The sequence below is a fragment of the Dendrobates tinctorius genome, unplaced genomic scaffold (genome assembly GCF_039654945.1).
Source record: "Dendrobates tinctorius isolate UK_male_01 unplaced genomic scaffold, ASM3965494v1 ptg000111l, whole genome shotgun sequence".
Lineage (NCBI taxonomy): Eukaryota > Metazoa > Chordata > Amphibia > Anura > Dendrobatidae > Dendrobates > Dendrobates tinctorius.
This window is the reverse complement of record NW_027361779.1, coordinates 36,263,504-36,286,325: the sequence shown is the minus strand read 5'-3', so window position 1 is coordinate 36,286,325 and position 22,822 is coordinate 36,263,504. Positions and strand designations below refer to the sequence as shown.

The following is a 22,822-nucleotide window of genomic DNA, read 5'->3' as shown; positions in this document are numbered from 1 at the left end:
TCCAGAGATTATTTTAAATAAAAGGGGGAGTTACTAGAGTGAAACAAGTAGCTAGCAGAACAGGAGACCTGAATTGAACTGAGATGTGCTGTATTTCAGCCCTGTCTGCCAGTGAGATGGAAGCCGAGGCTGAGAGGAAACTGCAGATATGGCTGTTATAACCACACACAGCTCTGCAGCGAGATTAGGAGAGCAGGGAGTGGCCATTACATATCACACTGGTAACTCCCCCTTCATGTAAAATAATCTCTGAAGGCAAAGTTATCTTCCAGACAGCGTCCTCCCCAGAGCCTGGAAGTGATCATTTACATAAAGTGATAAAAGATGATCAATAATAAGGCATCTGATATGAGACACAGGTGAACATAATTCTCCACAGCAATCTATAAACTGTATATTAATACTTTACATTGGTCAATCTGGTGACAGATTCCCTTTAATCTTAGTGATAAATCCTCAGTTAGTAAACAGCAGCACACTGACAAGTGGCACATCCCTGAATTCTGTGTTCAGCCTATATTTCCGGTATACAGATTATATAGCAAAAACATGCATACAGATTCCCTTTAAATGTTTTGTCACACTATATTCTCCCAAAAAAGTGACTTTGTGATATATATAAAAAGATTATAATCATTTTTATCATGATTGTCATTCTCTTGATTAATTAATAAAGGAGTCCTAAAAAAAAGTATGGGACGCAGATCCCTACTACCCAGGAAACAGGTAAACAAATAGTTTAGAAATCTACAAGGAACAATGTATACTCATATAGGGCTGTATACAGACAAATAATCAGATACCAATAGTGCCAAACAGTGACAAAAGTAATAGCGTAAAGTACATTGCAATAAATTAGCACAAACCTCAGTAACCAGGGATGGTAAGGAGTAAAACGCCAACACATGTTTCGTGTGAATTACTACCTTGTGGAAAAAGCTATTATTAAACTAGTAGCTTCTTCCAGGAAGAAGTTATTATTATATATACTCCCAGAGTATAAATTATTATTATTATATATACCCTGTGGAAGAAGCCAACGCAAAGCTCACATTGGGGTTTTGGTCTTTACCCTTCCAGATTTCTCAGGTCTCTACTACTTATTTATTGCAATGTACTTTATTACTTTTGCCACCGTTTTGCCCTATCGAGATCGGATTGGTCTGTAAACGCGCATGTAGGTGGATAGGCACTTGTCCCTTTATCTCTTCTATATATGTTACATATACAGACCTATACGAGTATACATTGTCCGCCAAAACATATTTCTAAACTATTTTTGCTTACTTGTTTCCCGAGTAGCCAGGGATCTGCGCCCCATATGCTTTTTAGGACTAATAAAAGATTACAATTTTGATATTTGGACTTTGCTTACATTTTCATTGGGTGCTTTTATCTTTAAGATTTTACCCTTATTACAAAAAATACCTTTATAAGGCTGAGATATATAAGTATGCAGTCATGGGAGTCTGGTGACTAAGATGGTGGCGTCATTCAGAAAATCAGTCATGTGAGCTCATTGTGACCCTCTTGGGAACTTCATGGCTCTAATTAAAGAGATGTATACCATGTATTTTTACATAGAAACGTACAAGGTAATACTGTAATATAATTACTTGAAGACTAGTGAATTAATTAAAAAAAAATAAATAAATAAATAAATGCTAGATTGCTACTTTAGAAGACAGAATGCTGCTTGCCTACAGCAGGTCCATTGGAGGACCTTAATATCCAAATGCATATGGTGTTATTTATTATTTCCAACGTTAATAAAATGCAGTAAACTACGAGGCTCCATTAAAGGGGTTGTCCACTACTAGGATCTAAATGTTTAGCCCAGATAGATGCTGCAGCTGATCTCTGACTTCCTCTACATGTTCAATTCGTTTCAAGGTGGGAACAGTGACGCCAGCACTGATTGGGTGCTGATCTCATGTGTCACAATAATGGCACGAGAGCCAGGGGACCACGAATGCCGACACCGTTGGAACAGAGTTTGCACAGGTTGAGAGCTTTTTTATTTTGGTGTGAATACATGTAGATCAAGAAGGGGTTGTTCCAATAGGGGAAAACCACTTTAAAATGATTACAGACAGACAGCATTTTATCTTTAAAAGCTTTTATGGGCCCATTTAAAGCCAAAAATAGTAGTGCATAACTAATCATTCACTTTTACGTGAATTTCCATATTTGAACATTTTTCTTTAGTATTTATTTAAAAATATAGGTTTACTTTTTTAAAGAAGAATTATCACTCTCTTGCAGAGCTCATGAAAACACTATGAATACCTGCAGCCACTACCAGTGAGCACATTCTTTATGCCATGTATACACTGAGCCCAAGTATGAAACATGCCGTATGCTCTCTACTGGTGGCTTAATATAGTGGCGTGAGCATGCAAGTTAAAAAGGCAGATATTCTCTTTAATTTTCCGTGTAAAGTTAATTGGGTTGTCTGACACTCATGCATTTTTTTTTTTCTAGACATTAACTAAAGGAGCAAGCCATTGGAATCTCTGATGAGGGGCACTTCTAGTCACTGACTGCTGCAGCCTAATCCAGGCTACTGCGGTCACAGAAACTTCTGATGGAGCAGACATAGCTTTTAGAGCCAAAGCAGGATTGCACAGCCGCCCGATCTCAATCTACATGGTGGAGAAGGGAGATTTTTTTTTTTTTTTTTTTAGTTATGTAAAATTGCAAAGTATTCAAAATGATGGAGATTCCCTTTAAACAGCCCAATGAGCCAAAGTTTGCTATGGTAAGCTGCTACAGTTTCACTACAAAAACGTAATAAATGTAACTAATGGACAGTATATATGACTTATTAGATCATGACTATACAAGTGATATTTTACAACTTGAGATTTTAATGTCTGCCTCATAAAACAATGTCTTAAAAATAAGTGACGCCAGGAAGCTCAACCAGATATTACAATGGATGGGAAAAGAAAAACAAAAGAAAGCGATGAAAACAGAAATCACCTAGTTACAAAAGTAAAGAACATCAAGAAACATAGCAATCAAAAACCCACAAAGTCATTTACCACCAAAGATATCTAGAGCAGCAGTAGCAGTAGTTGTTGTAGTGCTGGCAGATGTGGTGGCAGCGGTGGTAGTGGTAGTAGCAGTTGTGGTAGTAGGAGCAACTGCTGCAGCAGGAGTAGGAGGAGGAGGAGAAGGAGTAGTGGTGAGAGCACTAGCAGTGGTTGTACTAGTCGTAGGGGTAACTACAGGAGTGCTGCTTTCAGCTGGCTTCAAAGCAAAAAGGTCCAGTTCAGGAGCAGCTTCTGCACTACCTTCAGATGGGGCAAAGGGGTCTTAGGAGGAAGAAAGTGGAAAACAGATGGAGACATTAGGAAGGAATAAGAACTCATTGTATTGAAGGATCAGGAACACAGTTCATGCTATGATAACGTCAATTCAAAGAGACTGTAAAGTTCATTTCATACACAAACATTCCCATGACAGCAGCCACCTGCATTTCTGATCAGATGACCTCCCCAGCAGCTAGAATAACTTTAGGGGTACGTTCAAAAGGGGCAGTACACAGTGTATTTTCGGTTGCATATGTGCATGTAGTAAATTTGCTGCATAGTACAGTGCCAGCATTGTGACCGAGACTTATGACATCTCAGGTACATACTGCAGGGATAATATGCAGCACATATTGACCGGATCTGAAAATTTGAAGTCTATATCACGTCACACTATGCTGTGGATGTAATGACCAATTTCATCCTTTGGTCCCATGGCAATGTACCCAAGGCGTATATTTATTCATACATTTCTGTGACTGCCATATTCATCTAAATGCAGCTAGCAGAAATCCATGTACTTGCTTGTCAGAATAGCCTTACTTAGATGAATGGAGGGGCTTTTAAGCTGCAGAGATTTTAACTGTAAAAATACATATACACACACATACATATACACACACACACATAGGAGGGGCGATCCAAAAGTAATGATAATCGGTTATTTCTATTGCACACAGAAATTAAAATAAAATGTTTTCTTCTCTCTTAGGTACCCACTAGTCCAGGAAAAAAAAAAAAAAAATCACTTAAATAGGCCACGATTCCCGGGAGCTACATTCATTTGAATATGAACTGCCAAGGAGTGAACATCAAAATGGAAAAAAACGAGCTCAGAGCTGTCATCAAATACCTCTGCTTGAAAAAAAATGTCTACCAAAGACATACACAGCGACTTGGTGAAAACATTGGGGGACTCTTCTCCTCCATATTCCACAGTTGCACGCTGGGCCAAGGAATTTAAGCTGGGAAGAACATCGACGGAAGATGAACATCGCGAAGGACGCCCATCCACATCCCTCAATGAAGAAAACGTGAAAAAAGTTGAAGAAGTTGTGTTGGCAGATCGAAGAGTGACCATCAGGCATGTAGCTGAGGTCACAGGGATCTCATATGGCAGTATTCAAAGAATCCTTGCAAAAGAATTGCATATATGAGAAAGGTCTCCGCGCATTGGGTGCCAAAAATGTTAACCGACGAGCAAAGGAAGAAACGAGTTGACATTTCAATAGCAAATCTCGAAAAGTTCCAAGCAGACAAGGAGAATTTTTTGTCACGTTTTTTGACCATGGATGAGACCTGGATCCACCACTTTGATCCCAAAACTAAACAACAATCGATGACATGGAAACGAGCCGACGAACCGACGCCGAAGAAATTCAAAGTGTCAAGCTCAGCAGGGAAGGTTATGGCGTCCGTTTTTTGGGACGCTGAAGGAATTTTGGTGGACTATTTGGAGAAGGGAGCCACTATTATGGGCTCCTACTACGCAGAACAAATAAGAAGATTGCGGGAGGCTATCAAGGAGAAAAGGCGCGGCAAACTGCGGGCTGGAGTGCTGTTTCACCAAGATAACGCACCTGCTCACAAAGCTGCAGTTGCCATGGCTACCATTCAAGAAGCGGGCTTTGAACTGGTGGAACACCCCCCCATTCGCCAGATCTAGCCCCCAGTGACTTCTTTCTCTTTCCTCGGCTCAAGGAACACCTCCGGGGCAAGAAATTTGACGACAATAGCGACGTGATAACCGCAGTTGGAGTATTTTGAGGGTCAAGATCAAGAATTTTTTTCGTAGGGAATTCTAAGTTTAGAAAAGAGATGGACTAAATGTATAGACTTGTTAGGAGACTATGTAGAAAAATAAATTTATTTTTTGACTATATTCATTGTGTTTATTATTGATTATCATTACTTTTGGATCGCCCCTCGTATGTATATATATCTATATCTCATGACCAAAAGTTTTGAGACTACCAAATTTTGGTTTTCATAAAGATTGCCCACACAGTGTTTTTAGATCTTTTAGTCAGATTATTTCTATGGTTACTGAAGTACAATTATCGGCATTATAGGAGTTTTAGGGTTTGCCCCCACTAGAAAATATATTAATATGTTACTGTACTATAAAGTTTCCTATGCTACAGAATTGTAATGTATACGTTAAAAAAAAAAAAAAAAAAAAAAAAAAAAGATCGGATGCCACACTGATGGTCCATATGGCATCAGATTTTCTTTATCTTACACCCATCAGATTTTGGAGTGAAATTGCAGCATGTTCCTTTTTTTTTTTTTTTTCTTCTTATGCCAAATACAGCAAGAAAAAAAAATGCAAATCTGCATTGTCTCAATGAATAACATTGGTCTCAGCCCAATTTTTTTCTAATTTTAAAAGACTGCAGTTGTCCGATTTATAGACAAGTGTGAGGGAACCCTTGAAATGTTGATTGAGAAATACATCAAGTTTATGCAAAGACTCAATATTTAGGCTGCGTGCCAAGTTGCGTTTTCTATGCTAATAACGCAACGCTAATAAAACGCATCCCCATGGAATCCTATGGAATTCTGCAGTTGCTGTGCCCATGCTGCGGATTTTACGGCTGCAGAATCGAAAAGAGGTAAAATCCGCAGCATGTCCATAGTTTAGGCGGAATTGCGGCGATTCCACCGCCATAGGATTGCATTGAAGCGCTCACTTTACGCATGTGACTATGCCCACCATGCGTAAAGTAAGCATTTCATGTGCGGATGGTACCCAGGGTCTGAAGGAGAGGAGACTCTCCTCCATGCCCTGGGTACCATAACCTGTAAAAAAAAAAAATAGAATAAAAATAAAATAGTTACAGTGGGGAAAAAAAAGTATTTAGTCAGTCAGCAATAGTGCAAGTTCCACCACTTAAAATGATGAGAGGCGTCTGTAATTTACATCATAGGTAGACCTCAACTATGGGAGACAAACTGAGAAAAAAAAATCCAGAAAATCACATTGTCTGTTTTGTTTTCATTTTATTTGCATATTATGGTGGAAAATAAGTATTTGGTCAGAAACAAGCAATCAAGATTTCTGGCTCTCACAGACCTGTAACTTCTTCTTTAAGAGTCTCCTCTTTCCTCCACTTATTACCTGTAGTAATGGCACCTATTTAAACTTGTTATCAGTATAAAAAGACACCTGTGCACACCCTCAAACAGTCTGACTCCAAACTCCACTATGGTGAAGACCAAAGAGCTGTCAAAGGACACCAGAAACAAAATTGTAGCCCTGCACCAGGCTGGGAAGACTGAATCTGCAATAGCCAACCAGCTTGGAGTGAAGAAATCAACTGTGGGAGCAATAATTAGAAAATGGAAGACATACAAGACCACTGATAATCTCCCTCGATCTGGTGCTCCACGCAAAATCCCACCCCGTGGGGTCAGAATGATCACAAGAACGGTGAGCAAAAATCCCAGAACCACGCGGGGGGACCTAGTGAATGAACTGCAGAGAGCTGGGACCAATGTAACAAGGCCTACCATAAGTAACACACTACGCCACCATGGACTCAGATCCTGCAGTGCCAGACGTGTCCCACTGCTTAAGCCTGTACATGTCCGGGCCCGTCTGAAGTTTGCTAGAGAGCATTTGGATGATCCAGAGGAGTTTTGGGAGAATGTCCTATGGTCTGATGAAACCAAACTGGAACTGTTTGGTAGAAACACAACTTGTCGTGTTTGGAGGAAAAAGAATACTGAGTTGCATCCATCAAACACCATACCTACTGTAAAGTATGGTGGTGGAAACATCATGCTTTGGGGCTGTTTCTCTGCAAAGGGGCCAGGACGACTGATCCGGGTACATGAAAGAATGAATGGGGCCATGTATCGTGAGATTTTGAGTGCAAACCTCCTTCCATCAGCAAGGGCATTGAAGATGAAACGTGGCTGGGTCTTTCAACATGACAATGATCCAAAGCACACCACCAGGGCAACGAAGGAGTGGCTTCGTAAGAAGCATTTCAAGGTCCTGGAGTGGCCTAGCCAGTCTCCAGATCTCAACCCTATAGAAAACCTTTGGAGGGAGTTGAAAGTCCGTGTTGCCAAGCGAAAAGCCAAAAACATCACTGCTCTAGAGGAGATCTGCATGGAGGAATGGGCCAACATACCAACAACAGTGTGTGGCAACCTTGTGAAGACTTACAGAAAACGTTTGACCTCTGTCATTGCCAACAAAGGATATATCACAAAGTATTGAGATGAAATTTTGTTTCTGACCAAATACTTATTTTCCACCATAATATGCAAATAAAATGAAAACAAAACAGACAATGTGATTTTCTGGATTTTTTTTTCTCAGTTTGTCTCCCATAGTTGAGGTCTACCTATAATGTAAATTACAGACGCCTCTCATCTTTTTAAGTGGTGTAACTTGCACTATTGCTGACTGACTAAATACTTTTTTTCCCCACTGTATACACTTACCCTCTGATGGCCCCCGGAGTCCTTCCCACCCTCAGCCACGCTGCCAGCATCTTCCGCTCCCAGGGATGCAATTCACCTGAGATGACGTTGCAGTCTCGCGAGCGTGACTTCACAAAGGTCCTTCGCGCAAAGCATCCCTGGGAACGGAACGGACCGGGAGTGCGGCTGAGGACATTGGGGACCATCGAAGGTGAGAAGAACCATATTTTTTTCATTATTTTTAACATCCTACCTGATGCTACATAGGCAGCATCAATAGTAAAAAGTTGGTGACACTTGTCAACAACTATGCTTGACAAGTGTGACTAACCTGTCAATCACTTTTCCAAGTGATGCTTGGAAAGCTTGAGCATTCTACAAGCTAAAAACGCTTGCAAAACGCTTGTGTTTTGCACGAAAACTCATGCAAATTCTGCATGCGTTTTACCTGCGGCAGGGAGTTGCAAAAATGCTGCGGACATTTCCGCAGCATTTCTGCTATGTGGGCACTTAGCCTTAAGCCCCTGTCACACTAAGCGAGATCACTACGGAGTCACAAGTTTTGTGATGCAACAGCGACCTCAGCAGCGATCTCGCTGTGTGTGACACCTATCAGCAACTGCCCCCCCCCCCGCTGGGTATCGCTGATCGTGCATGAATGTCCTGGGCGTTTTTTTGATCGTTGGTCTCCCGCTGCCCAGCACGCATCGCTGCGTGTGGCAGCGGGAGACCATCGATCAGCGAGCTCCAGCGCTGTAAGCAGACGCTGGGAGTTGGTATCCAAGGTAAACAGCGGGTAACTAAGCGCGCGCGGCGCTTAGTTACCCACTGTGTACCCTGGATACCAGTGTGCTCGTGCTGAGCTGGTATCCAAGGTAAACAGTGGGTAACTAAGCACCGCGCGCTTAGTTACCGCATGATGGTTATCCCTTTTGCCTTGCGACATGGTCCGCCAAGTCGTCTGGTGAACAAAAGATTGAAATTCTGGATCCATGGCCAGCAAACCCCTCAGTTCTCAATCCCATTGAGAACTTGTGATCAATCCTCAAAGGGGGAGGAAAACTCAACACCTAGTCATTGTCCTCAGTCAGGATTAAGCCCAGAATCTGATAGCCAGCATTCCGGGGTGAATTGCTGAAGTCTTGACACATGAGGGGCAACACTGTAAGGCCCCCGTCACACTAAGCGACGCACCAGCGATATGACCTGGTCAGGATCGCTGGTGTGTCGCTACATGATCACTGGTTGTAGGGTCGGTGGGTGGTCGGGCCAGCTGGGGGGGTGATAGGGGGTGGTCCCACTTCTTACCGCGCAGAGATGACAACAGAGACACGATGGAGGCAAATTCTGGGTGCAACAGGTCCAAGTTTATTTCTTCACTTGCCGTCCGACTGACGGCACACCTCGCGGCCCTCCGTTTCCAGAGCCGCTTCTCACACCATACACTGGAGACGTGTCTGCACACACCGTCCCCTCCTTTACTGTCGACGCTCCTGACAGCTCCGTCACTGTGGCCGCCTTAGGCCCATTAACCAACAGCGCTTCTACTGCTCAGTCGTCGTGTCACATACGGTGTCTTACACCCAGTACCTCGTCTCAACTGCGGTCCTTTCCTGTCAGGACCACCCCCCTGACGTTCTCTCTCCTCAGTCCCCCTGGTCTGGATTCTCCTCAGAGTGCACAGACTGTCGTAGTCCTCCTGTCACTTGAGCTCCCCCTGGGGACTGGAACTTTCTGGAACCCTCCCTCAGTATTTATAACTCCCCCGGTTCCTTGAAACTGTCACTCTAACTGTCACCACGCCCCCCATGACCAACGGTTTCTAAAGCCCTAAGCTGCTGTAAAGTCCTTTGCTCACACTCCACCCTGCCATCTAATGGTCATCCCAAGGTACTGCACGTCCACTACACTTTCCTAGTTGTTTCCCCACTGTAATCACTGACTCCTACCTACACTGTGCAAACCTATCTTTCTTCACTCTGACTAGTCCGTAAGTCCGTCAGGTCACCTTCCCTACATGGTGAGCTGTCAAACAGGCAGATCTCACCAGCGATCAGGACCAGCGACGACGCGGGTAACAAGCGCGCGCGTCGCTTATTTACTCGCTGTGTACCCTGGATACCAGCGTGCTCACGCTGGGAGCTGGTATCCAAGGTAAACAGTGGGTAACTAAGCGACGCGCGCGCTTGTTACCCGCGTTGTCGCTGGTCCTGATCGCTGACGAGATCTGCCTGTTTGACAGCTCACCAGCGATCATGTAGCGACACACCAGCGATCATGACCAGGTCATATCGTTGTCGGGATTGCTGGTGCGTCACTTAGTGTGACGGGGGCCTTACAGTGTTGCCCCTCATGTGTCAAGACTTCAGCAATTCACCCCGGAATGCTGGCTATCAGATTCTGGGCTTAATCCTGACTGAGGACAATGACTAGGTGTTGAGTTTTCCTCCCCCTTTGAGGATTGACCACAAGTTCTCAATGGGATTGAGAACTGAGGGGTTTGATGGCCATGGATCCAAAATTTCAATCTTTTGTTCACCAGACGACTTGGCGGACCATGTCGCAAGGCAAAAGGGATAACCATCATGCTGGAGAAAGCATTGTTCATCATCAAATTGCTCCTGGATTGTTGGGAGAAGTTGCTCTTGTAGGAAGTTTAGATGCAATTATTCATGGCAATGTTCTTAGGCAAAATGGCTAGTGATCCCACTCAGATGAAAAGCAACCCCACACATGAATGGTGCTTTACTGTTAGCATGACACAGGAATAATAGTAGCACTCACTTTTCTGCTCTGGAAAATCATTCTTCCAGGCTTTTCAGTCTGAAGGGGACATTATCTCGGACTTCATCAGATAGAACTTTACCAGTGTCTTTTGCAGTCCAAACCCTATACTTCCTGCAAAGACTGGGACATATTGAATAATCATTGTCTGGAGAAGAAAAGGTGTGCACTGCCATGAGTCCTTGATCATGTCAACAGTAAAGCATCCCAAGATCATTCGTGCATGGGTTTGCCTTTCATCCCAGGGCTCACTCCCAAATTTTAGCCCATTAATAAAGAATGGCATCTACATATCCTCCAACAGCAACTTACAACAACTAACAATCTAGGAAGAATTTGGTGAAAAATAATGCTTTTTCTAGCACGATGGAGCACCATATCAAAGCAAAAGTGATAACAGAGTAGCCAAGCGAGCAAAACATTAAAATTTTGGATCCATGGCCAAAAGTCCTCATGGTAAATCCTCAAAAAGATGGTGGACAAAAACACAAATTATGATACACCCCAAGCACTTATTAGATCGGTAATGGTTGGCATCATTCAGGATTTGGCCCAGAAACGGATATCCAGCATGACAGTGTAAATTGCAGAAGACACTAATTATTGAATCTTTGCTTAAACTTGATGTATTAGTCAATAAAAAAAAAAAATAAAAAAAAAAGTGTAAAAACTTATGAAATATTTGTACTTCAGTAACCATAGAAAGAGCTTACTAAAAGGTATAAAAACACTGGAGTGGCAAAACTGTGAAAGCTAAAAATTTGTGTCCTCAATAATATTGGCCAGGACTTTATAAATTGTAACAATACACAATAGTATGAATATAATTCAAATAAAAACAGCAGTGTTACAGCATATGCAGAATATGGCTGGGGTCATTGCACAATATATCCACCTTTCTATTGCACCATTTTATCATAGACCATCCCGGAATCTGCTTTAATTAATACATCTAGATCACGTCCTCACTTGGTAACTGTGTTTGTAACAGCAGCTATATCTCTGATGGCTATGTGGTCTTACACTCTCCAATGGACCCTAACCTCTCATATAGGATGTGACGTAGTTTCAGTAATTTATTGCAATTCTACAGCTGTATGCTTTGCTAATATTACCATAAAAAGGTCAAAACCCAGCAGCTGGGAGTGTGAGCAGAGCTTTATAACACAATGCCGAAGTTCAATTACAATATAGGTGAGCATTAAATAGCAATTATTCAACATAGAATGGTATTCCTGGCACTGCAGCAAGGTAGCACAGCATTGCAAGAGACAATGACAAAACTACATATAGATTTTCAGAAAAGAATCCAATTTGCAGACTACGGATTTGAAGGTCACTATACCAAGGAAGCAGTGCTGACAATTACACTATTGCAATGAATTGCTATTTACTCTTTGCATATTGTAAATAAGTATTAACAGAAATTAAATTAAGACAGTGCAAGGCATGCAGACAGGTGACAAGGAGCAGATTATGAAACCCACCGTTTCCAGAGCATGCATCAAGAGCCGCTGCAACAGGGGTAGGGGTAGGTGGTGCTGCAGCCCCTTCTAATGTTGCAGGTGCTTCACCAGGAGAAGCAGCAAAGGCATCTAGGGTGAGGAAGTTTAATGGAAGCAAAAACAAAATCAAAAAAGGGGAAGAAAGAAGAAAAATCATTTTACATTCCCTTATACAACAAGCGCAATTTCCTCTGACTGCATTAGTCAATTATGACACATGATAAAAAGAACAGGCTTATATTGTATAAGGGCTCCATGCACATGGTTAGAGCGTCACAACAACAAGAGTCCACTTATCAGCTACTAATGTACCCTATATCTTTGTTGAGCAAAGCAGATTTCTCTTTATTTTAACTTGCGGTGTTCAAGCAAGAATATGCCCCTGGTATTGCATGACAGAGGATATGCCCCTGGTATTGCATGACAGAAGCTACTGGAGGATGGGGTATAGATATAGAAAATGTTTTTGGATCTTAGAATATCAGAAAAGAAAATATAAAAATGGCAACAAGACAGAAATAGGGTGTCAGACCATTGTGTTGGCATGTGAAACGTTAAGTCTTCAATAAGAATTTTGCTTTGTGCATGTAGTACATCGCCAGATTTTATTTTCAATGTTCTTTAATTAAAAACACTATGAAAACTCACTTAAAGCAGCATTCCTTTTTTATCCTTTTACTATGTTGCAATCACATTATATAGCATGTGTACTTACAATTGCTCATTTACCCTTCTACCCAGTTAATACTTGTTTTCCATTAGGTCTATGACATCATGTAATTAAAAACAGACTAGCTGAATCCTTCTAAGCTTTATGTAGAAACAGGAGGTTAATTTTCAGTGCATGAGTCATAAGTCACTGCATAAGTCCCTGGCAGGGGGAAGGGGAATATCAGCTGGGTCAGGAGGTGAAGGAAATGATAAATGGAAGAAGAGAAGGTGAGAGACTTCCCATTTCTACACAGAGTAGTGAAAAGAGAAGATTTAGCTGGGTAGTATACAGGGCTGTGAAAAAGTTTTATGCAGGTCAGGAAAAATGATGCAAAGTAAGAATGCTTTAAAAATAGAAGTGTTAATATTTTGTTTTTAATCAATTAACAAAGAGTGCAAAGTGAATGAACAAAACAAAAATCTAAATCAATACTTGGTGTGGCCATCCTTTGATATCCTACTGCATCAGGCACGATCAGGGTTGGCACTGACCATGGCCGTTTAACCCTGTAGATGCTGCCGTCAATAGTTACTATGGCAGTTAGATGGTTAAGGCCGGGTTCACATTAGCGTTCGGGGGCTCTGCAGACGGCTGCATACTTCCTCCGTTAAGCTCCGCCTACTTCCGCATGCGTCCTCCATACCTATCTATATAACATTGGGTACGTAGGACATGCGGATGCGTCGTTTTGAAAAGCCCGTCTGCACAAAACGCAACTTGTTGTGTTCTCGTGCGGTCGGCGGATGCGTCAAAACAACGCATCTGCGTACCCAATGTTATAGATAGGTACGCAGGGCACATGCAGAAGTATGCGGAGCTTAATGGAGGAAGTATGCAGCCCTCTGCAGAGCGCCCGAACGCTCATGTGAAAGTAGCCTAACAGAATGTAGGGGCTCCTCTTTAACCCAATTGACACACAGATCAGGATTGTGCAGCAATTGCCATGGCTATTCACAGCCAAATCATGGCCCAGTCTGACAGCTATAGGGGCCTGTTCAGAAACTGACAACATTTAAGTGGTAAAAATAACATTTTTCCTTCCTGTTATGCCTTTTTGCATTAATTCATGGAAAGCACCTGAAGGGTTAATAAACTATCTGAAAGCAATTTTGAATACATTGAGGGGCACGATTTTTTTTAAAATGGTATCACTTTGGGGTATTTTCCAATATAGGAGGTCACCCAAAATTGAATAGGTCCCTAAAAATAAGTTTGGTACATTTTAAAAAAAATAAATAAAATGAAAAATTACTGCTACATTTTAAAGCTCCCAACATCCTAACACAAAATATTTTATAGATGATGCATATGTAGAGCAGACACGAGGTTAATGTTATTTATTAACCATTTTGAGTGGTACGGATTTCTGGATTAAAGGGATAATCAAAGTTTGAAAATTGCCAATTTTTAGACATGTGTGTCAAATTTCTGATATTTTTATGAATAAACGCAAAATACACCTACCTAAATTATCACCAAGAATACAACAGCCTCAAAATAATTGGGATAATCTGAAGCATTCCAGTGTTCTTGCCACAAAGTAACACGTCAGATTTGAAAAATTTGGCCTGGTCACTAAGGGGTTAAACTGTACAACTCCCAGCCTATAGGCATAATTGATGGCAGAAACTTATAGGTCCGCTTTGTCTGCAGAATGTGTTCTCGTGGATAATGGGATAATTATGTACATAGCAAAGCCTGAAGCACTGTGTCAATGACCTATCTGAACGGTCACTCCCCCATATGCAGGCCAGTGCACTCCAGCAGGTATGCCCAAATACAATCCAATACCAATGACCCTGCTAGCTATAAACCACCAGCATAGTCTATAACAAGGTACCATGAAAATGCTGGCTCACACTGACATGTGCTCTCATGGAATCTACAAGATACTAGCTACTCTGCATACAACAGGGCAAAAGTAATGAGAAGCTGATTAACTTCCGGCACAGGAAGATGAATATTAGCCTTTAGAAATCATCTCCCTAGAGTACCCCCTTAAAAGGGAATCTGTCAGCAGATTTTTGCAATGTAATGGAGGACAGCATGAGGCAGCAGCTGAGACACTGAATTCATTGATGTGTCACTTTTTAGGCTGTGTGCTGTTTACTTATATAGAACATTTTATCACTAGGAGATTATCAATGCCCTGGCTGCAATACACAGGAGCACTGGTCCGACCACACCCCCTTCTTTGGTAAGCAGCTCAATGTCAATAGACAAAGCACACAAAGCTGTAGTGGGGATAAGGTTAGCTTTCTATGCTCTGCTACATAATACATCTAAAAGAACTGTGTCACAACTGCTGCCTCCAGTAAACCAAGTGATACATCGCTGGAATCAGGATCTCTTTTCTTACAATATGCTGCTCTCAGATGCGTTAGCGAAAACCTTCCGACAGATCCCCATTTATGGTGCATGGCAGCAGTGCTGTGTACCATCTGCCATCCTGCTATGTAGCATGGAAGGATTACTCCACAGTGGAAACATTTCTAGAAATCAATTGTCTGACAGCATCTCTGGGTTCATGAATACATTTCTTCAATCAACATCATTATCCTATTAGTACTCTGTTTGCAGAAAACCCAGATGTTGGCACCTGCATGTTCTATTGTTGGGTACCATCTTATTGAGAAAAAAAATAACTAAACTAGTAGGACATTGACACACACTGCCATGTTGTAGGATATACATGGGAATGCAAGGAAAGCAGATGTCTACCGCCTTACTAACCTCCAAAGAGATCAACATCAGCACTGGCAGTACTAAGAGTGGCAGGTGCCGGAGACACCGAGGGTGCTGGAGGTTCAGAGGAAGCAGCAGGAAGGGCACTGGCCTCAGCTGAAAATGGGTCAGAAAGCTGAGGAGCCTCTGTGATAAGAGAAGTAGAAGGTGCGGAGAGAGAGTCTGCATGCAACATGGAAGGGGAGAAAAGTGGTCAGAAGAAAAAAGGCACAGAAGCAGGCAAGGAGGAAGGCAAAGCCGGACGAAAAAATTACTCACCCTCGCCCAAAAGATCTGTCATGTAATCCATTAAGCAAGCGATTAAAAAGAAAACAAATGTAAGAGGTAGGATACAAGGAGAGACTTTGAATGTTACCTGCATATGAAGAAAAAGAAAACAGAAAAGGGCAGTAATGCCAGTGATCTGGAATCTTCCCTGCCGAAACCATACAATATATTCAAGCACAGCTCTGCAGGATATAAATCCGTCATACGCACCTACAATGAGACGCCGACTGAACAGCAAGCATAAGGTTACCACCATATTCCACAGCTCAGACCACCCTAGGTATCACATTCAGGGCAACAGTAATAGTTGGGGTAGGCAAATGTTTGTTTGTTTTAACGAAGACTAAACTTGAGATCAATAACACCATTTATCCTCTACCATTTTTGTCTTTCCACTGAATGAAATACAAAAGACTGGATGTTACGGTACCTAAAAATGAACCTGACATGATTTACTATGTGACTGCATATAGCGTACATCTCTGGAAGGACTGTGGCATCTTCAATTCTGACCATGAACGCGTGGTGTGAACTCACATACTTCATTCTGCATAGAGACGGCAAACACTAATCCAAAGTAAAGCAAGGGAACCCTCTAACATAACCTGCACAAGCATCAACTTAGAATTTTGTTGCCAAGTGATAGCAAAATGTATACCAAATTTACATAAAAATCTATGTCTTACACAAGGGGATTATTTTGGATTTCATTGAAGACATATTCTAAACGATGAAGTCTGCAACAAAGTCCGCAAAATTCAATGCCATGCTGTGGATTTGAGAATCCACGTGGCATGGAAACTTATCCTTAATGTATAGATAACTGTTTAGCTTCATCTACAGTGTGGGTACTGTATTACACTATTGATATGCTGCCGGAGAATCAGCACTGCAAACATTACTAAACGTGTGCATTTATCCTAAAAGAGAAAGTGCTGGAGCTTCTTTCAGTCTAACATTGATGGGGGTCTTGACATTTGGACCTCCATAGGTCAGAAAAAAAGCGTATATCCTAATATTACACCACTGTGTGATGGGAATAAGCATTTAAATCACATCTGCATTTCCAATGTTCATCTGGGAAGGAAAGTGTCACAGAAGTTAAAGGGGTTGCGAGAGATTAGAATTTTTTTTTTAAATGCTCCTCTTAACCAGAGTCTGATATTACTCCTCAGACTCATTCAAGAGAGTCTGAGAAATAGAGAAAAGCAGTGAAAAATACATTCTAAAAAAAAAACAAAAAAAAAAAACAACCTCTTCATTCATCTTGTCTAGGGGGCAATTATTCGTATTTTAACCTATCTTAAACAGAGACGAATGGGGTGTGTCAGTACAGGGAGACTTCCTACCTTCTCTGTAGGTTTGCTAATGAGGAGAGACAGAAGGTAGGTGTGTGTGTGCGCGCGTGTGTGTGTGTCATTGCGGACTGCATGAAAGAAAGGCAGGTGTGTGTGCGCGTGTGTGTGTCATTGCTGACTGCATGAAAGTAAGGCAGGGGTGTGTGTGTGTGTGTGTGTGTGTGTGTGTGTGTGTGTGTGTGTGTCATTGCTGACTGCATGAAAGAAAGGCAGGTGTGTTTGTCATTGATGACTGCATGAAAGAAAGGCAGCAGTCTGCAGAAACACAGCTCCCGACAGCTGTGTCTCAACTGTCAGAAGACCATTGTCATAAGCACACGTATGGGAGCTGCTGGAAGAACGAGTGACCGGAGAAGTAACAGTCTTCTCAGCAACTGAATAAGTAAATAATTTTTGTCTCCAGTCTTGTGGTTAAGTCAGCTGAGATTTATTTCTTCTCCTGTAACATATACTTCTCCAGCAGCTCTTTTATTTTTGCTTATAATATACAGTAGCTCCTCTTATCCCCCAAGACAAAGGTCTCAGCAGCTGCATACCTTCGGAACGCACAATCCTGACGCTTGACTAGAATGGGCTGCTGTTTGAATTACGTTATAGAGGACCACGGGATTGTCGGAAAAAATGTAAATATACTGTAATTATGGATGTTGAGTTTACCTCCCCATGCACTGGCAGCTGCCGGAGCAGCAGATGCCACTTGACCGGATGACGTGAAGTCTGGCTGCAGATCCAAAAGATCATTGGAGAGCTTTGATGAACTGCAAAGGACAAACCAAAATGAGATTATGGAAAATATACTTGACAGTTATTACTACACTGATGGGAATGACTGGAGCACAATTCATTAGGTCTTAACTTGCTGAGTCACATCACAATGACATTTATTGTAACATAAACACTGGAATGGGTTTCAGCTGGACACAATGTATGGAATCCCATAAATATAGAGAAACAATTTTTGGCATTAGTAACCTTCACACTTCAAGAAAACCACTTCCATTTTAAGTCTCACTCAACCTAATTAGGTTATATTAATTAGAAGGGGGTTCAATAGTGTATGTCTTTAATGTATGTAGTTTAGATAATTTATAGCTACATAAATAAAATTATACAGCCTTGGCGACTGGTATGAGATTCCTACAGAACTGAAGATACTACTAGGATGTATGATGGGAAAATGTACATGTAAAATCATGAAAAGTATTCCCTCCTGCCTACTAGTCCAAATGCAACAATCTAGATGTATACAAACCATGGCCCCAATTCATCAAGCAGTTTGTGTTAGTACAACTTAAATGTTTTTATGCCAGTCTCTGCCATCTTTTTGAAAAGGGAGTAGATTTTGGGAGGAACGGAGCATGGCCAAGTGTTTCTGACGAATTAATCATAATTAATGCCCCAAAAGTGATGTATATTTTTCGGATTGTGAGACGCACTTTTTCCCCAAAAAAAATTTAGGTGGAAAACGGGGGTGCATCTTATAATGCGGTTTATACCTTACTGGTATCGTTAGTGGAGGCTGGGAGGAGTGGGGGTGTCCGGCGGCACTGATGCGGGTGTCTTCGGTGCTGCCGGGACTCTGCTGACATTTTGTGAAAGGCCGGAGCCCTGGCAGTTCCATGGTTTCCTGTGCAGTGGACTCCGGGAAAATGGCCACCGGGGGCGGCACATGCGCAGATGGAGATCTCAGCACCAAGACAAGATCTCAGGAGATTTCAGCGCTAAGATCTCATCTCCCGAGATCTCCATCTGCGCATGCGCCTCCCATTTTCCCGAAGCCCACTACACAGGAAACCATGGAACTGCCGGGGCTTTAGCCTCCTCCAGCAGTGACCCTGGGACCCCGATTCACTGCAGCCACCACCCCTGGTAAGCAATAAGATGCATGGAGTATAAGAAGCACCACCATTTTATTAAAAAAAAAAATCCTATTTTTTTTTTTTGCATCAAATTTTGGGGTGCGTCTTATAATCTGAAAAATATGGTAAATTATGTCAGAAATGTATGCTAGCCACAACTTAGCGAAAATTTCTAGCAATATCACTTTGCAGTTCAAAATTATGCCAAATTCTTTAAGAGGCAGATAATTCATGAATTTGACCATCTTAAGGCCCCGTCACACACAGCGATCTCGCTAGCGAGATCGCTGCTGAGTCACAAGTTTTGTGACAACAGCGATCTCACCAGCGAGATCGCTGTGTGTGACAGCGATCAGCGACCGGCCCCCCTGCCGGTATCGCTGATCGCTCTTGGAAACCTCTGGACATTTCTTCCATCGCTGGTCTCCCACTGGCCAGCACGCATCGCTGCGTGTGACAGGCGGGAGACTAGCGATCAGCTGGTAACTAACGTACACATTGGGTATCCAAGGGACGTGCGTCCCTTAGAAACCCGATGTGTACGTTAGTTACCAGCGCGCTGATGCAGGGAGCTGGTAACTAAGGTACACATCAGGTATCTAAGGGACGCATGTCCCTTAGATACCCGATGTGTACCTTAGTTACCAGCTCCCTGCATCAGCGCGCTGGTAACTAACGTACACAGCGACGCGGCGTGCTCGGCGTCGCTGTGCTGATCGCTGGTGAAGCGGTCTGCTTGACAGCTCACCAGCGATCATGTAGCGCCTCACCAGCAATCCTGACACGTTGATATCGTTGTCGGGATCGCTGGTGAGTCGCTATGTGTGACTCCAGCTTTACTCTTGCGCTCCATTCATTAAGGATATATTTAGATAAGAGGAGTGTCTCGAAACGTGTCAACTACTGTGTGACCAAGGGACTTTTTACATCTGTAAAGTTTTTTGATACATCACTCTTTCATTGGTGTGTTTTTAATTAAAAGAAATTTTTTTTTTTTTTTTTTACAATTTAGAGGTGTTGGACCAAGTTTGGATTTTTCTCATTTGCAGTAGATCGTGCACTCTTCAAGACAGATGAGCCGGATTGCACTACTTATTAAGATTGGCATACCAAAACACCAGTCTAAAGGAATCAGGGCCAATGTGTTGCTTCCTAACTGTTAGACAGGTTTCCCTATGAAATCATTATTATGCACCAAATATCAGGAAATACAGTATGCTGGCTAAAAAACAAACCATCAAGATTTGCAGTTGACCTTCAGAGACCTACAGTGCCCAGTTAAATTTTTCACATAGTGACCATTAAAATACCAGAGTAATAACGTGCCCAAAATGAAGAGGACTTACCAAACGGGAGATGCAGCGCTTGCAGTTGCAAAAAGATCAAGAGGTGGTGAGGTGTCTACAGTCTTGGATGGAGTAGTGTTTGGAGAGGTGACTGTAGTAGCAGGGGAAGACTAAAAACACCAATTACACAATAAGCATAACTATCCTGTAAACGTATTATCCGTAGTTTTGCCATTAAGAATTTTGGACCACTGACTAGAGAAGTATGTATATTACCAATTTCATAAATATCCATTACGCAGCAAACACCTTAAAATCTATAGGTTCTCTGAACACTTGGCTCTCACACACCATGGAAGACAATATGTAAAGCAGTCTCTCCTCTTCCCTCTCTGCTATCCACATCTTTCCTGGTCTCTGGAGAGATATTTCACATGGTGAACTGCAGCCTGCTCTTTGCTACAGAGACATCACTCCCAGTTTTCACCTAATGAACTTTGTAAGTAAAAGAGCAATTACAACACTACATTTCACCTTGTAATTGCATGGTAGATAGACAGCTAGAAATAAAGTCTCCTGTGCAAAGTATTATGGAAACTTTAGTTCTTCACTTTGTTTGTTGTAAACCAGGGCTTTGGAGTCTAGAGTTCATTTTGATGGAGTTGGAGTAGGTATAAAATAAATAATACATTGGGTACAACAGTACAATACAGTATGTCCTATAAATGTCTGTTCTGTTCGTGATCTAAGGATCTACGCTTTTAGTGGAGATGAATATGTATTGCACTTTATGTACATGCTCAGCGGTGAGGCAGTACTGGGGAGTCAGAGGTTTGGGCCTGCCGACTCCACAGCCCTCATGTAATCAGGGTTCACAATGGCAGCATAAAAGCAATAGAGTGGCACAGTGCTTGAAAAGAGAATAAAGATTACAAGAAGAGGCTCAAGCTCTAAGAGGCCAGATTTCCTATTGACACTGCATCAGGATGGGTAGTTAACAGGGGAGAGAGCCTGTGATTAAGATGAGCCCTTCAAGTAGAGCTATGGAGGAACTGGTGTGTAATGACAATAGGAAGACGCTTAGCTAGTTAAGAATAAAGCTCTGTTTACATGGTGTCACGGCTTTCGGGGTCTCATGAAACAGATCCGGCACTGCATTATGGCTTCGCTTATGAAAAGAAACCACAATTCAAGTATGAATATACCAAATACAACCTATAAATCATAAGGGAAGATGGCCAAGACATTTCGTTACATTACCTTGCCTCCTGGTGATCCAGAGCTGAAATCACAAATGTACATTTCATTAGTTTTTACATTATATAAAACATTTAGTTTCTACTATATACAGGATTTCACAGATTGTACATTGTAAGTGTATATGAATTACCATATTTTCTGGACTATAGGAAGCACCTGCGTTTTTGTCAATAGAAAATAGGAAACACAAATAGAACTTCCCTGGTGGTTTAAAGGAGTGCAGGGATCAAAACTAAATTAATGCATCTCTGCAAGCTGTGTATTATACATGTTGCTTTACAGCACACACTTTATGTACGCTGAATTACAGAGATGCATGTGCAGGACACACACACGCCATTGTGCTACATACACACTAAGCTCTGCTTCATGCTAACATACACAGCTCCGCTACATCATCAAAACACTCACAGTGCAGCCAGAACATACTCAGCTATTTGATCAAAACACACCATATACCGTATTTTTCAGGCTTTAGAGGAGGAAATTAGGAAAAAAATTGAAGCAAAAAAATGTGGTCAATTCTGTACTTAATATCCCCTATCCTGGTATATATGGTCCCCTCATCCCCATCCTGGTACACAAGACACCCTCATACCTATCCTGGTATGCATGGATCCCTCATCCCTATCCTGGTAAGCATGGCACCCTCATCCCTATCCTGGTATACATGGCCCCCTCATCCCTATCCTGGTATGCATGGCCCCCTCATCCCTATCCTGGTATGCATGGCCCCCTCATCCCTATCCTGGTATGCATGGCCCCCTCATCCCTATCCTGGTATGCATGGCTCCCTCATCCCCATCCTGGTATGCATGGCCCCCTCATCCCTATCCTGGTATGCATGGCCCCCTCATCCCCATCCTGGTATGCATGGTCCCCTCATCCCTATCCTGGTATACATGGCCCCCTCATCCTTATCCTGGTATACATGGCCCCCTCATCCCTATCCTAGTATGCATGGCCCCCTCATCCCTATCCTAGTATGCATGGCCCCCTCATCCCTATCCTGGTATGCATGGCCCCCTCATCCCCATCCTGGTATGCATGGTCCCCTCATCCCTATCCTGGTATGCATGGCCGCCTCATCCCTATCCTGGTATGCATGGATCCCTCATCCCTACCCTGGCAAGAAAGATCACCCCCATCCCCATCTTGGTATGCAGTGCCCCCCCATCTCAACCTAGTACGCATGGCCCCATCCCTATCCTAGTATGCATGGCCTCATCAGAAGGGATTTAAAAAAAAAAATATATATATATCCCCCCCCCCCCCCCCGGGCTACGGTTCCT

The 22,822-nt window shown here is 42.4% G+C and overlaps 1 protein-coding gene across 1 annotated transcript in view; it reads right to left on the bottom strand.

The window, feature by feature from the left end:
* Window positions 1-22,822, bottom strand: part of SNAP91 (synaptosome associated protein 91) — a 201,109-nt gene that overhangs the window by 59,184 nt on the left and 119,103 nt on the right. Inside the window, exons 13-19 of the mRNA XM_073589658.1 lie at window positions 21,531-21,552; window positions 20,331-20,440; window positions 17,783-17,883; window positions 15,759-15,773; window positions 15,489-15,662; window positions 12,026-12,133; window positions 3,048-3,320 (exon numbers count right to left, since the gene is read on the bottom strand). Of these exons, the coding sequence (XP_073445759.1) occupies window positions 3,048-3,320; window positions 12,026-12,133; window positions 15,489-15,662; window positions 15,759-15,773; window positions 17,783-17,883; window positions 20,331-20,440; window positions 21,531-21,552 (803 nt within the window). The remainder of the gene's footprint in view (window positions 1-3,047; window positions 3,321-12,025; window positions 12,134-15,488; window positions 15,663-15,758; window positions 15,774-17,782; window positions 17,884-20,330; window positions 20,441-21,530; window positions 21,553-22,822) is intronic.